Source organism: Stenella coeruleoalba (assembly GCF_951394435.1).
Source record: "Stenella coeruleoalba genome assembly, chromosome: 17".
NCBI lineage: Eukaryota > Metazoa > Chordata > Mammalia > Artiodactyla > Delphinidae > Stenella > Stenella coeruleoalba.
The window spans coordinates 62,082,795-62,099,883 of NC_137163.1; the positions used below are offsets into that span (position 1 = coordinate 62,082,795).

General features: G+C 34.8%; 1 protein-coding gene and 1 long non-coding RNA gene across 2 annotated transcripts in view; one reads left to right on the forward strand and one right to left on the reverse strand.

Moving 5' to 3' along the window:
- Positions 1 to 17,089, forward strand: part of LOC307175727 — a 126,518-nt gene that overhangs the window by 38,025 nt on the left and 71,404 nt on the right. The window lies entirely within an intron of this gene.
- Positions 6,134 to 17,089, reverse strand: part of PI15 (peptidase inhibitor 15) — a 28,692-nt gene continuing 17,736 nt past the window's right edge. The window contains exons 2-5 of the mRNA XM_079901150.1: positions 16,433 to 16,551; positions 15,431 to 15,563; positions 15,194 to 15,309; positions 6,134 to 11,986 (exon numbers count right to left, since the gene is read on the reverse strand). Coding sequence (XP_079757276.1) covers positions 11,851 to 11,986; positions 15,194 to 15,309; positions 15,431 to 15,563; positions 16,433 to 16,551 — 504 coding nt within the window. The 3' untranslated portion in view covers positions 6,134 to 11,850. The remainder of the gene's footprint in view (positions 11,987 to 15,193; positions 15,310 to 15,430; positions 15,564 to 16,432; positions 16,552 to 17,089) is intronic.

Below are 17,089 nucleotides of genomic sequence, written 5' to 3' on the forward strand. Positions count from 1 at the left end.
TTCCAAGACTATGTTGAATAATAGTAGTGAGAGTGGGCAACCTTGTCTTGTTCCTGATCTTAGTGGAAATTGTTTCAGTTTTTCACCATTGAGAATGATGTTGGATCTGGGTTTGTCATATATGGCCTTTATTATGTGGAGGTAAGTTCCCTCTATTCCTACTTTCTGAAGGGTTTTTTAAAATCATAAATTGGTGTTGAATTTTGTTGAAAAAATTTTCTGCAGCTACTGAGATGATCATATGGTTTTTCTCCTTCAATTTTTTAGTATGGTGTATCACATTGATTAATTTGCATATTGAAGAATCCTTGCATTCCTGGGATAAACCCCACTTGATCATGGTGTACGATCCTTTTAATGTGCTGCTGGATTCTGTTTGCTAGTATTTTGTTGAGGATTTTTGCATCTATGTTAATCAATGATATTGGCCTACAGTTTTCTTTTTTGTGGCATCTTTATCTGGTTTTGGTATCAGGGTGATTGTGGCCTTGTAGAATGAGGTTAGGAGTCTTCCTCCCTCTGCTATATTTTGGAAGAGTTTGAGAAGGATAGGTGTTAGCTCTTCTCTAAATGTTTGATAGAATTTGCCTGTGAAGCCATCTGGTCCTGGGCTTGTTTTTTGGAAGATTTTAAATCACAGTCTCAATTTCAGTGCTTGTGATTGGTCTGTTTATATTTTGTATTTCTTCCTGGTTCAGTCTTGGAAGGTTGTGCTTTTCTAGGAATGTGTCCATTTCTTCCAGGTTGTCCATTTTACTGGCGTATAGTTGCTTGTAGTAATCTCTCATATCCTTTGTATTTCTGCAGTGTCAGTTGTTACTTTTCCTTTTCCACTTCTAATTCTATTGATTTGAGTCTTTCCCTCTTTTTTTTGATGAGTCTGGCTAATGGTTGATCAATTTTATTTACCTTCTCAAAGACCCAGCTTTTAGTTTTATTGATCTTTGCTATTGTTTCCTTCATTTCTTTTTCATTTATTTCTAATCTGTTCTTTATGATTTCTTTCCTTCTGCTAACTTTGGGGTTTTTTTGTTTATTTGTTTCTTGTTCTTCTTTCTCTAATTGCTTTAGGTGTAAGGTTAGGTTGTTTATTTGAGATGTTTCTTGTTTCTTGACGTAGGATTGTATTGCTATAAACTTCCTCTTAGAACTGCTTTTGCTGCATCCCATAGGGTTTGGGTCATCATGTTTTCATTGTCATTTGTTTCTAGGTATTTTTTTATTTCCTCTTTGATTTCTTCAGTGACGTCTTGTTTATTTAGTACTGTATTGTTTAGCCTCCATATGTTTTGATTTTTTACAGTTTTTTTTCCTGTAACTGATATCTAGTGTTGTACTGTTGTGGTCGGAAATGATTCTTGATACAAGTTCAATTTTCTTAAATTTCCCAAGCCTTGATTTGTGACCCAAGATATGATCTGTTCTGGAGAATGTTCCATGAACACTTGAGAAGAAAGTGTATTCCGTTGTTTTTGGATGGAATGTCCTATAAATATCAATTAAGTCCATCTTGTTTAATGTGTCATTTAAAGCTTGTATTTCCTTATTTATTTTCATTTTGGGTGATCTGTCCATTGGTGAAAGTGGGGTGTTAAAGTCCCTGACTCTGATCTTGTTACTGTCAATTTCCCCTTTTATGGCTGTTAGCATTTGCCTTATGTATTGAGGTCCTCCTATGTTGGGTGTATAAATATTTACAATTGTTATATTTTCTTCTTGGATCTATCCCTTGATCATCATGTAGTGTCCTGTTTCTCTGTAATAGCCTGTACTTTAAGGTCTATTTTTTCTGATATGAGAATTGCTACTACAACTTTCTTTTGATTTACATTTGCATGGAGTATCTTTTTCCATCCCCTCACTTTCAGTCTGTATGTGTCCTTAGGTCTGAAGTGGGTCTCCTGTAGACAGCATATATACAGGTCTTGTTTTTGTATCCATTCAACCAGTCTATGTATTTTGGTTGGAGTATTTAATCCATTTACATTTACTTTTAAGGTAATTATCGATATGTATGTTCCTATTAACATTTTCTTAATTGTTTGGGATTGGTTTTTGTAGGTCTTTTCCTTCTCTTGTGTTTCCTGCCTAGAGAAGTTCGTTTATCATTTGTTGTTCCTTTATCATTTGTTCCTTTATCATTTGCTGGTTTGGTGGTGCTGAATTCTCTGAACTTTTGCTTGTCTGTAAAGGTTTTAATTTCTCTGTCAAATCTGAATGAGATCCTTGCTGGGTAGAGTAATCTTGGTTGTAGGTTTTTGCCTTTCATCACTTTAAATATGTCCCGCCACTCCCTTCTGGCTTGCCGAGTTTCTGCTGAAAGATCAGCTGTTAACCTTATGGGGATTCCCTTGTATGTTATTTGTTGTTTTTTCCTTACTGCTTTTAATATTTTTCTTTGTATTTAATTTTTGATAGTTTGATTAATATGTGTCTTGTCTTGTTTCTCCTTGGATTTATCCTTATGGGACTCTCTGTGCTTCCTGGGCTTGACTGACTATTTCCTTTCACATATTAGGGAAGTTTTCAACTATAATCTCTTCACATATTTTCTCAGTTCCTTTCTTTTCCTCGTCTTCTTCTGGGACCCTTATGATTCAAATGTTTGTGTGTTAAATGTTGTCCCAGAGGTCTCTGAGATTGTCCTCAATTCTTTTTTCTTTATTCTGCTCTGCAGTAGTTATTTCCGCTATTTTATCTTCCAAGTCACCTATCTGTTCTTCTGCCTCAGTTATTCTGCTATTGATTCCTTTTAGAGCATTTTAATTTCATTTATTGTGTTGTTCTTCATTGTTTGTTTGCTCTTTAGTTTTTGTAGGTCCTTGTTAAATGTTTCTTGTATTTTCTTCATTCTGTTCCCAAGATTTTGAATGATTTTTACTGTCATTAGTCTGAATTCTTTTTTAGGTAGACAGCCTATTTCCTCTTCATTTGTTTCGGTTAGTGGGTTTTTACTTTGCTCCTTCATCTGCTGTGTGTTTCTCTGTCTTCTTATTTTGCTTAACTTACTGTGTTTGGGGTCTCCTTTTCACAGGCTGCAGGTTGGTAATTCCCATTGTTTTTGGTAAACCTTATCAGTGGGTAAGGTTGGTTCAGTGGGTTGTGTAGGCTCCCTGGTGGAGGGGACTGGTGCCTGTGTTCTGGTGGATGAGGCTGGATCTTGCCTTTCTCATGGGCAGGACCACGTCCAGTAGTGTGTTTTTGGGTGTCTGTGAACTTATTATGATTTTAGGCAGCCTCTCTGCTAATGGGTGGGGGTGTGTTCCTGTCTTGCTAGTTTTTTGTCATGGGGTGTCCAGCACTGTAGCTTGTTGGTCATTGAGTGGAGCTGGGTCTTAGTGTTGAGATGGAGATCTGTGGGAGAGCTTTCTCCGTTTGGTATTATATGGGGCCAGGAGGTCTCTGGTGGACCACTGTCCTGAACTCAGCTCTCCCACCTCAGAGGCTCAGGCCTGACACCTGGCCAGAGCACCAAGACCCTTCATCCACATGGCTCCCTGGGATATTCTGAGGTTCTGAGAGAAGAGGGAATTGCAAGGTGGATCAGAGGTCGGCATCTGAGCCATGGAAGGAGGCAGTGGTGTCCACCCCGGAGCCATCCATGGCTTCAGAAAGAGCCGTCCTTATTATTTTTTATTAACTATTATTATTCACTTGGGAAGGAACAGGTCATAAATTTGGCTCTTGGATTTTTAACTGCCAACAATATTCATATAAATAATATATAGAACTTTTCACAAAGGTAAAACGTGTCACTAAAGTAACTATATTGGCTGCAATAAATCTGAGAAAATGTCATAGATAAATTTCTAAAACCTCATCCAAATCTAAATCTGTTTAATTTTATGGGTTAATTATGGAGTCGATTATTAATCTCAACATTTGCAGATGGCCAACTTTTGTAATAAATTACAAGATTATTTAGAGTTTATGGCTCTCTAACAAAATAAGGCAATAAAAAGGGAAGTGACTGTACAACAATAATTAATTAAACAATTAAAAAGAGTAACCTAGGTATATACTTGCATTATTCTTGCTCTTCCTTCTCCCACTAATACTATTACTGACAGACTACAGATAAAGTTTTGTATTTCTTTGTAGCTCTGTATTTGCAATGTACTCCACTGAGGTTGTACCCTCAAAACACTGTCTTTCAAAATCATTTGAAAAATTTTTGTCCCCTCCATACTGTTTCTTTCGTATTCCTGGAAGTAATCATCTTTATTTGTTTTAAATTTACTGTTCCAGCTTTATTTTCACCAATTAAAAACAAATATCTATTATTTCCTGTGTGTATATATGTATCACTCCCTCTTGTCTTTCTTACAAGGTTAACATGCTAGTTACACTCTTACATATCCTGCTTTTCACTTGTACTCACATCCTGGCAGACCACTCTATCAATTTAGAGATTTTTCTCGTTCCACGTTCATTTGCATAGTATTCTCTTATGCCAATCCCCTTATGATGGACCTTTGAGTTGTGCCTGGCCTTTTACTAGAATAATGCGATAATGATTAATGTTGTACACATGTCATTTCATTATATTGCCAGTGTATCTCTGGAATGGATTTGCAGAGTAAGAATTGCTGGGTCAAAGGGTAAATGCATACACAATTTTTGGAGAAAATGGCGGATTGTAAGGCTTGTAGAATTTTCATGTACCATTTAATTATTTTAGAATTCACTTTTTATGTTAGAAAAAAATCATTTCTGAAGAGATAATTAAGGACATTGCTCAATTTATTATGTGAAAACTCACAGAACAAATCCCTGTCTACACTCACATTTGGTAAAACAAAAGTGCCCCTGGATAAGTGGTCACATTAACTTCAATCAATAGGCTATCAATAAAGGAAACACGTCAAGACCTCACTCCTCTTTCATCAAGGGAGACATTTGGGGCCAGAGAGATTCAACTAAGGTTGGTGCCACCTCTCCAGTTTGCTAAGACAAAGCCAGTCACTCCTGCAGTGTTGGCTTAACAAGCACAGGTCAGGAAGAAGTTGGCGCCCTTGGTACTGCAATGCCAAGGTTACTGTCTCAGAAGGAACTGGGTCAGAGTCACTGGCAGTGGGAATAGGCTTTGCTCCCAAGAGCATACTCAGCTGTTTCTGGGAAAGCTGATGTTTGCCTTATCAGGGTGAGCCTGCTTCTCATGAGGTGGTCAGTTATCGCTCTCACTGTTGGGGAAGACTGAATGGCATCAGGCACCCACCAGCCCCGCATTTCTTCACTGTCAGAGGTGTGCAAGACTCAGGGACAAGACTTCTTTTGTATCCATCCGGCCTAGTCTGAGGGGCTATAAACTGCAACACACACACACACACACACACACACACACACACACACACACACACACACACATCAATGAATGAAGCCCCACCTCCTGTAGAGATGGAAAGAACTTTCCAAACATGTGGATGAGAAACTGGAGGCATAAAAGAGGAGGAAACAAAGTGAAAAGGGAAGACTAGCAAGAGAAAGAGAAGCTGCAGGGGAGCCACAGAGTTCTAGGGGGTGGGAGACATTCTGAAAAGGCTTAAGTTAGTGAGGCTTTCTTATCTTATGTGAAATAAGGAGAAATTTAAATTTTAAATTAAGTCCTAGATTTGGGTCCTTCTCAGCAAACTAGCCTGGGAGTAACACTCTGCAAGGCAGAGCCACCCTGTAACCAACAGCCTTGGGCCAACTAGTGACCAGAGGTAGTGCTTCTCCCCCAGGAATGCCTGTGGTTTCTCTTCTTGCCCTTAATATGGGGAAGCATGAACATTTTTATGTTCAACTGCTGCAGTTTTCCTCAGCCAGAACTTCTTGATACAATGTTCTTTTCCTCTTTTTCCATGGAACCGTGTTTTATATTGGTACCTCAAAATATTTTTTGAATTAAATAGAAAAAAAAAAATGGAAGAAGGAAGGAAAGAGGCAGGGAAGGAAAAAAAGAAATGGAAAAAAAGAAAAACAGAAGATCTGATGTATTTCAGTGATGCTCAAAGATATAATCATTTCTGCTTTAGAAAAGTAGTCCATTCCTTGTCAAAACTATCATGGCATCTACTTCTAATTCTATTGTAAAACTACTGAAAGCAAGAAAACAATTAGATTAATTGTTATTAATTAAAACCCTAAAAACAAAACAATTAATTATAATATTTTATTGAAAGAAAAAATACAGCAGAGCTCAAAAAGCTACACTTGTTATGCTTTATAAAGGTAGATGTTTACACAGGTTTTATAAATGCACACATTCATGACATTATGTCGCAATATCAAAGGCACCTTTTACTGCCACAGTATTAGGTAATGAATAAAAAATATCAAATTAATCTTAAAAAATCTAAAATGATACAATATATTTTAGGATTATGTACATATTTGAAACATTTAGCTATTTTTAAACACTTTATTTTCATACGTGCATCAGAATTATCTCTAATTCTCAAAATATTATGGTACCAAAATTCTGTTTGTCAAATAACAAAACACAAGATGCTATAATCTATAACCAAGCACCAGTTAAAGTCAGTATTTGAAGCTCCATCAGTTTGGCTTCTAACATGTGCAAAGTGAAGTGGGTATTTAAGATAACCATTGCAAAACATTGAGTCTCAATTTTTTGTGTCTTTAATTAGCTGATTACTTTAGAGAAAATGGGGAGAACTGGATGATTTAGATCAATGTTTTTCTAATGGTTCAATGGAATCCTAGGGCTCTCAGAAGAAACTTCCAAGGCACAGAAGAGGGTTTGGGAAATAAGTAGGTCCATTATATGTACATTATATGTTAGAGCTTTGTGCAGGATTGAGATCATACAAAGAGTTCTATTGCTTTAAAATGTTTGAAAATACTAATTTGGAAAACTGCTTCAAAACATATTTCATTTGGTTATGCTAACGCAGTTTAAGAAATATCTTTGTCAAAACAGATTATCACACTTAGTCAGTTGCACAACTCAAGTGAAAGTTTATCTAAAAATGTTGCCTTCATGGTTACAGGGTATATAATTCTAAGTTTTTCTGTACATTTTTAAGTCTATAAAGACTTTGAATGGAATAATAAAATGTTATCATTAGCTCAATAGTATGACCAAAGAACATTATCAAATTATAGATCAACACATAAAAGTGGAGAGATAATCCTTTGATATATGGAATTGTTTTAATATATAAAAATAAATGATCACTTCTGAAAGTGAGATGCACCATAATTCTGTTTGATAATTTTAACTCTTATTGTATTTATGATGTAAACAAATTAAAAATGTATTTTATTAATACCTACTTCACAAAAAGAACACTTTAATAAGCACCTCAGATCTGGAATATCATTTAAAAAAATATTATTTAGGAAAATGGATGTCAAGATATATTATCTCTATTATCTTCCTAGAAAATTATGTCAATAGAGTCAAGCACTTTTTAATGCTCTCGGATTTAGTGAGTATCCAAGAATTTAAAACTGTTCAGCTTAAATTTTTATTGAACGGAAGAAATGGTTTTGTTGCAGGCCAAGTAGCCATCAAGAATTTGTTCTTTTAACCACCAGAGGGCGCCGGTGCCTGCAGCATGGTTGGTGTAGGTGTAATCTAACCTTTACTTGAATTTTACATCGCCGTGCTAAAAAATGCCTTTAAAAAAAATTGAAAACTTCTAAGAAATATATTTACATTCTGTAACATCTAAATAATGTTGGGCTATTAGATTAAAAAATTGAGTGTACTGGCTTATTTTGGTTAAGACTAATTTAATAGGACTTTATTAATGTTTCTAAATCAGGAATTGAATGGATAACACTTTTAACTCTGAATAAAGAGTCCCTAAGCTCCTAACAGTAACAATTCATTTAGCACCACATATTTAGCACCAGAATAGATATTGATAGTTCACACTTAATAAAAACTTTAATTCCAAAGAAACTTCAAAATTGTAGCAAGCATACGGTGGTTGTTATGCATTTTCAGCACCATTAATCAGTGAACTGTGTAACTTTCTAAGTTTTTGATTGACCTCTCATAAGTCAAAGTCAGACCATGATATAATTTTTAAAAATCATTCTGCATGCGTTTAAATATGTCTTCCCTCACACATACAACAATACAAAAAATATATATAAAACAAAGATAATATTAGACATTGATAGAAATCTAATTTCACTCTACCTAAACACTTCTTCAGGAAAAGGCTTCCCTACATCCATGTCAAGATTTGTGTCCTATGCTACTGCGGAACATAGGGAATGCTGTTATACACGGGGGAGAACACAGACCCCAGGTTAACCATGACTTTTCCTTCCTGGACACATTCAAATTATCTGTTTAACTTATGTTAAGCAGGATATGAACACAAAACACATAACTGGCCTAAGTGTGTTTTAGATTTGCTTATGTAGATGTTATAAGTTGATCTAACACAAGCATGTATTAATGAGAAAAAGATATATTGTTTCAGTTCAAATATGCTGAGTAAATTGTATCAGTTGAACTTTCCCTAGTGTTTGGTCAACTCTTCGCTAAAGCTGCATGGAGCTTTCAAATGAATATTTCCATGAAGGTTTCAAATGAACACCACAGCACTGCCAATTGAATTTGGTAGGGAAGCCCTAATGGACCACAGAAGTGATGCTGCTTAGACTACTGAACAGACAAAAGCATGATAACAATAAAAACTGTTTCTGCCACATCTTAAAAGCATGCTTATCCATCATAACCAGCAACATTAAGGGTGTGCCTACACAACTCAAATACAATTCTGTAAAGAAAGCCATCAGTTTAACAGCGAAAATTGTAATTTTTCCAGTCTTTTGATGACACGGAAGCCAAAAAAATCTATATCGAGACAGAAATTTTTTACTTTTCTACTGAATAAAGGATGACATGAAAAATCTATACCAAAGATAAAACCAATGCTGTAGAATATGCATGCCAATTACTATTTCTTTTGAATGAAACCTATTAAAATGAAAACCTCAGTAATGACTATTTAAAGCTGCTCTTATGAAATAGCTTATACCCACACCCTTTGTGCTCTGGGAATTACAGTGAGAAATAGCTATCCTAGCACCATTGTTGCATGCCGTGTGAAAAAATATGACACTCTGTGTTGATACTAGCAAACTTTCATTTGCTTTAGCCTGGAAAATAAAACATTTCACATGGCCACTTCATATTACTAACTTTAAAAAGTACAGATAGAATAACAAATATACCCGTTATATTTTCAGCTGAGTTGTTAAGTTATAAATAAACTTACAGTTCTAGTTTTGATTTGGAAAGGACTGTTGTGTACAAGTTATGAGTGTGTGAACCACAGTCATAATCTGATATGTTTGATGATTTATCTGGATTGTTGATGCACTCAAAGCTTTGTATTTAAGACATTTTTGTCTTAATGAAACGTGGAAAGGTGGGGTTCCTCTAAATCCTTGCAATTCTGGACTTTTTAGTTAATTCTAAAAACCCATTCATGTAAACATTTATTACATTACAGCCACTATATAAGAAGCTGGTATAAATACAAAGATAAGACAGAATTTCTGCCAAAGGGGAGCTCAGATAATTTTATCTCAAATAAAAGTCTCACAACATGAATGCTAATTTTAATATTCATACATTTCTGTTACTATGGTAATCTTACCTTCATGTGACAAAATATCATTATACTTTTTGAGACTTGAGAAACGAAGCTACACAAGTAAACCAGCAACAGAACTGGAACTGATAGTAACCTTTTCTGGTTTAATAGTACTTTTCCTACTTCTGTAGAACTAGTTTAGCAAACTCAAGGAAGGAAATATTTTCTAGATAAATCAAATGAATATCGCGCTAATGAGCTTTCTCTTCAACTGCCGATATATATGTTAGCTAAAAGTTGAATTGGGGCCTGATTCTTACTGTTATTTCTATTTTTCATTTTAGTCTCCAAAATTTTTAGTTTTAATAAAATATATGTCCCCACAAAAGCAAAGTAGTATGATATGAAAACATTTGGTCAGATTCAGTTCGTAAAAGGAATCAGGCCAATTGTTTGTCATCATGTAAACCTGAACTTCAGATGGTGGATGTTTCCACCATTGGATTTAATTAACTACCTCACCTTTCAGCGCATCTACCCTAAGAAATTGCAAACGTGTAGGGAGTTTTAAACAAGTAGTTTTCTTCTGTTATTTGTACTCTGGAACTAACCGTGTTTACTTATTCTGTGATCCTGTTGAAGCATTGCATAACCTGAAATATACACACACACACACACAAATGCATGCACACTTGAAATGTAATGTGTTAAGTGTCTTGACCCATGTGTTGAATTCTCCTCTCTGAAAGTGATTCCCTGATTTGGAAATAAGCATTTTCAAAGTCACATGAGTGAAATTTTCATAGTGACTTTGATTTGATTTCCACCAAACTTAATGGAGAACTGAAAATTATTCTTCTACTTAGATATGGGAATAAAATTTAGTAATTAGTCCTTAGAAAATCATCTGAAGAGGCCCCTTTAACAAAATCATAACTGTCTGTGGTGTGCACATGGGAACTTGCACATGATGCTCAAGGACCATGGTGATTAGATTGATTCTCACCAAGTAAGGATGGGCAAAGCAATGGAGAGCTGGAGGTATCCTTGACACCTACAGTGTTTCTTTCTGACATCCCTCACCTCCTGCTGAAAGGCTTCAAGTTACACTAGACCTTCAGTATATGCCCTTCAGAAGCTCTCCACCTGTGTGTGTGTGTGTGTGTGTGTGTGTGTGTGTGCAGTAACCCTATTTTTGCGACTTTTCTTACCTGTGACTTTTCATACCTGAAGCTCATTTCTCTTGGACCTTCTCAGTTTACTTAGGTTTTGCTTTCTGCCTTCCCAAATCACAACTATTTAGTCTCACCCAGTAATCCCTAGGCAGTTGTTAATTTTTCCCTGCCTCATTTAGTTCCAGACGCTATAGCTACATTTTCATGCTAATCAGAAGCCTTACATATTACACAGTGTGGCCTATCACCTATTCCACCTACATGTGAACATTGTTGCACTCACTTCCTCAAAATTACATGGAAAATAAATCTGTTAAAAAATAATAATTTTACAGCAATATAATTAGGTGGCATTATTTCCTGAATATTTTTGTGAGCTTCTTGAAGTCAGGAATCATATTATCTTTGCATGATCAGAACATAACTATCAGAGTGCCTTGCCCATCGTAACCACTCAACACAAGATTCAATAAAAGAGATTAAGCAAAAGGCATGATTTGAACCTTACATAAGTCAAGAGTGTCTTTTGGTGAACCCAAGTAAGATAAAATATCTCCAGAATGAAATCTGTGGTTGCTTAATTAAATTATTATATCCAGATATTACTGAGTGTTATTTTGCAAATTATCACTTTTGGGGCACTATAGAAGTGGGTGCTGAAGATGGCCCACCACCTCACATACATTTTAGAATAGGATTTTTAAAAATTTCCCTCAAGTTAACTACAAAATCATATTATTATCATCTATGTGTTACATCAGCTATGTGTGCGTATATACACACACATACATTATAGGCCAAATATATATTCTATTCCTTAAGAACATAATTCCTTTGGAAAACAAGTTTTGGAATTGGATGCATCAACTATGTCAATACTACATACACAATATTTTAATTTAGGCTTAGAGGTCAGAAAACAGAAATGGGTGCTTTGTTTACCTCCAAGGATTAAACAAACATAATAGACAAACACTAATTTATACAATGAATAATAAGAGGAAAACAAGATTATGATAAAATATGTATAATATGTGCAAAACTCAATATATATATATGCCTATGATTCCCAGAAACCATTATATTTCCTGGAGGAAAAGACAAGCTTATTTAAACCAGTATAGGTAGTTTGACGTTACTCCTGCAAAACAAAGATTGTCAGTACAAGACCCCCCGTAACTGGGAGGGCAAGCTGAACATGGTACCCCTACTTTATATGGTGCTTCTCCAATCCAGTTGCCCCTTGAAAAAAAAAGAAAAAGAGAGCATTAGTGCTACTTGCCCATTCTTTAAAATCTGATTGTCCTTAAGCACAAGATCACGTGTTGACATGTGATGATATTTTTAGAAGTCTGTCGTTTTAGAAAAGCACTAAAAGTTATAACCATTTCTTATTTCTACAGTAACTTGTTCTGTATATCTTACTTTTAAAATGTTTTCTTTCTGAGTAAATTAATATTATGTTAATTTACAGATAAGAAGTGAGGCACTACAATGCATGGTGACATTATTAGTCATCCGACACCAGGCTTGATGCTCTATCCACTCACCACAGCTGCCTCGTTCCTGCAGCAGCCTTCTAGAGCACATGGGCTGTGTCCACTTAAACTTACTTCTTAAAAAACTCATGCTAATATTATTATAAAGATAGTAAAGTATATACAGATATAGATATATCCATGTCCATTATATATATAAAGATATATACACGTAATTCTGGGATGCTTAGAAACGGTGAAATGAGCAAGAAGTTGTTACAAGCATAAAAAATAGGTTTTAAGTGTTCAAAGGATTTCTTCCTCAAGTTGAAAAAATAGTTTAGATTCTCAGTATTCATAAGATGAGATAACGGAAAACTCAGTAAGAGAATAATGGCTCACAGAAGCAGCCATTAAAGGTGATTCCAAAACATTTTCCCATATGTAAACTCAGTTATAATTTTTAGTAATACTATTAGTTTTTTGATAATGCTGAACCTATTTAACTGAATTATTATGTGTTATCAATATTCTTCTTCATCTGTAATTATGGCCATGATTATAGTGGTACACCAAATTCACCATTTAGGATAGTTAAAAACAGCCACAATGCCTTATGTTATTAAGCTCTTTTAGCTGTGAGGAAGGAGGCAATGAATGTATTCTCAGTAGCATGGTGATTAGTAACTACAGTACTATACAGCCAGTGATGTGAAGGAAATTGAATGGTCAGGAGAAAATTTGGTTGTAGATAGTAAAAAGTCAAGGTTGAAGATAAGACAACAGTGTAAAGGCTAAAATATGAAACAAGTGGGTCTCATCTTTGAAACCTAAATAAGAACAGCAGGTGACTCATACAGTGCATCTACCAGACATGAACATATCCTTATTCAGTCAGTTGAAAAGTCACGTTTTTATCTATAAAATATCTGTAAAGGAAAAGTTGTCTGTAAAATGAAAAATATGCTGATTATTCATATTACAAAATGAGATGAGATTACAAGGCTGCCCACCTCTATCTAGCTTATTCTACACTCTGCCTTCCAGAGAAGCTTCCTCAAGCATAATTTTGGTAATGTAAATGTTTGCTTATGAACATTCAAGGAGGTCCATCCCTCAAGAGTGCAGCTCACTCCTTTATCCTAATCTCTCCCATTCTATATTCATAATCTTATTTCCCTCTATATCTTTACCCAAACCTATAAAAATATATGAACCCAGCCTGTGGTATTTTAATTTCATATTTTTCAACTTATTCTACGTAGCTTTTAGAAATTACACAGCACATATTTTTGGTAATGTTAACTTAGAAATACAATTTAATTATATAAAAATTATTATATTATATTACAAACTTTTATACGAATGGAAGATAATTGTATTCAGTATTAGATCAGTCAGTTGATAAACTTATATTATTTTTCCTTCTAATTTTTATTCTATTTCATCTAATTCAATTCATTCTCATTCTCTCATTTTTCTCTCTCTCTCTCTCTATCTCTGTCTCTGTCTCTGTCTCCCCCCCAAACCCCTTTCCTTCTCTGTTTTATTTTGCCCCTGAAAAACAGTTATACTTGAGATAAATTCATATTGGGATTGGAAGAAACATAGTCAACTATCAGTCAGGATTTTAAAACTTTCTTCATTGCCTAGGTTTCAAAAGAATGGTTCTCTATCACAGCAAATATAGCATACTAACACAATATCTTAAACTCTCAGACTTATAAAACAATCAGACATCTCATCAATAGTATTACAAAATTCCAATCATTGGCCAAAAACAGAATAGTTAAATGAATGTTATAAAAAAACCTCTTTCACTATTTGAGTACTACTTGGCCTATTTATGTCAGAAAGAAGGGTTAAAGTCTTAATAGGAAAATATACAGTATAAAACTGAAAATATCAAACAAATGCAGTTTTAATGCTTATCATAATGCAGCCACATTTTACTTTCCAAATCTTACTATTCTAATAACTGTGGAGAGGGGACCATCGGGAAAATTGCTATTTTTCTAACTTTGCAAAAACACTGCCACTGGCATACTACCATATAAATGAGTAATGCAGTTATTTGTGAAACATTTTCTCATTCCCTCCCCATACTGGCAAAGCTGGAGAAAATCTTTGTTTGGGACTTACTTTGGAAGACACCAGGAGTGTCATAAATCCTTTGTACATTTTAGTATTTATTCCAAATGAGAACAGACTCATGTATAAATACTGGAACATTTTATCCGAAGAGTCATTGCTATCAAAAAGGCATTTTATCAGATGTTAACAAATGCTTATTTATCCTCATATTATAAAGAATGTTCATAAATGTGAGCCTATTTTATAATCTTTGATCAATTTTCACAATACCTTTTTATGTATGCCATAAGAAGAAATTACTGAATATTTTTTGTACTGAAATTGAAATCATGGCAAAGCTTTCATTAAAAAGAAGTCATAGCATTTAAATTTTCCCTTCTGATTCTGAATGCCTCCTTAACCATCTATGGAAAAAGTAAACTGTGATTGTAATTTTACTCTTAAAAGAAAGAAGAAGGGCTTGTTTTGCTTTCCCAGTGAAAAAGCTAAGCCAACATTCTAGTACTGATTGATGAGAATACTGTGGTGTTGATAAATTCCCTAGAAGATCCTTTCCTGATGCCTTTTATATAGCTATCAAAAGCCTAAAAGTGTATGTTTATTTTATAATTACCATGCCTAAAGAAAGATGGTAAGGAGAATTTAGTGACTCTCCAAATCACAAATAGTCTTGCCTGCAATTTTAATCTAGAATCCTTGTGAAAAGAAACCTTTCAGCTGATAACTTTTCAGATATACAAGAAGATGGAAGATTTGAGGATTAGTGCTTGTTAGTTAAGTCTTACTCATATTATTTACCTGTTAAAAGTATCTATCAGACTGAAGATATTTAACATCATTAAAGATTCCAAGAAGTAGAATCCAACTGGATACTTACTTTGGGGCATAGTTGCATACCAAATAAACTGCACGGCGCCATACAGCTCCCCAAACATTCATGTTTTGACAAGTATGAATTGCACATCCTATTCGATTGGAAGTGGCCCAAACCATCTGAGAAAGTAAATCGATATACTGTTATTGAAGTTGGAGCTAAGAAAATTCATGTTCACCAAAATAGTAAGAGCATTTTTTAAAAGTATGAATCAAAAATGAACAAAACAATTAAAATAACCTGTGTATAATGTGTGCACATGGGGCCAAAACATCTCATAGGACATCTGGGATTGCAATCCTGGGGATACGGAAAAGCATAATCTTTCACTTCATCATACCATGGCTTGACCAACTGGAGAATAGAGCGATATCTAGATATCAAGAAACACAATGAGAACTTAGAGTACAGTAGTGGCAATATATAGTGGACTCATGTTAAATTATAAGTTAATTGGTCCTTTTGCAGATTATTCATGATAAATCAAGAACATACCCACCCCTCACAATTACCATCATCACCTAGTAGAATCCTCTATTCCTCCAAGTAGAGCCAAGCATGAAAATGCCCAGGACTGGAGCAAGTGATCCTGTATTTGTCTAAGTATGTGTCTGGTTGTTTCAAAAAGAGAAATGCGAATCTTTCAGGAATTATCATCATTATCTTGTTTTACCACCTGATTTTCCTCCCCTATGTGGAAGAGAATGAGTCTTTGGAATATTGGATGATGACATTCCACAGTGGTAGAAAAATTATCCTATTACTGGGAACAGCTTTATCCATTGTTGCATATACTTGCATATACATATGTGTGCCTATTTATATATACATATATGTGTAAATATATTGAATTTGTACAACACACACAGATACAGGTATATGCAAACATGGGAAGGTTGCATACACAATAATGGCTTCTGCCACCATGAAGGGATTTTTCTGAAGTAGAAGAGATAGGATACAGGATACAGCCTGATCCTTTCAAAGATTCTGTGAGATAAGGGTAGTATACAGGCTAAGGGAGGGTGTTCCAAGGGTGAAAGGGAAAACTGGTTTTTCTAGGCCCTTTTAAAAAATTAAATAATCCTTGAAGACATCTAAAACAGTCATAGGCCAAGCATCAGTGCCTGACACATAGTGAGCCCTCTTGCAGATATTACTTGAAATTGGTGTCACTAACCCTTGGAGTCCATAAGCAATAAAGTTGCATGGATAAACAGTATCAGTGAAACTACTTCCTACCTTCCAGTTCGTACAGATAGATTTTGACCCAAAAATCTCAATAAGTAAGAAGGCCCATGGTCCCAAATGCAAGTAGCTGCCCAAGCCTCTGCGGATTTTGCAAGATTTTCATCCCAGACCTGTGAAAGTGAAAAAAACCTTCAGCTTTACTGGGTTTGCTAGTAACAAACAAAAAGAGAAAAGAAATGGCACTACTATTTCCTAAACTTCTTTCAATTCTGCTTCCTGACTAGAAGAAAGCAAATTTAGACCATTGTTATTCAAAGTTCTACAGTGCAATATTGTTATTCCTCAAAAATCTTTATTGTTTTTACAGGGCCATCTAGACCCAAAGTCCAGACATAAATTTTGGTAAAGGATAGGTTAACAAAAATATCGTATCCAGATGTAACTTGGAGATACCTCATACTGACCACTGAAGTTTGAATCCACCAAAGTCAATTGATTTCCCTGGAGTTTATTCACAGCAAAAAGGAGCCATGCTATTGATATATCTTAAAAATTAATGAGATCAAATTTATTCAAATCAATGTACCAAAATTAACAATGTCTCATAGTCCAACTTTTTAATTGAGATATAATTGATATATAACATTATTAGTTTCAGGTGTACAACTTAATGATTTTTATGTACATATATATTGTGAAATGATCACC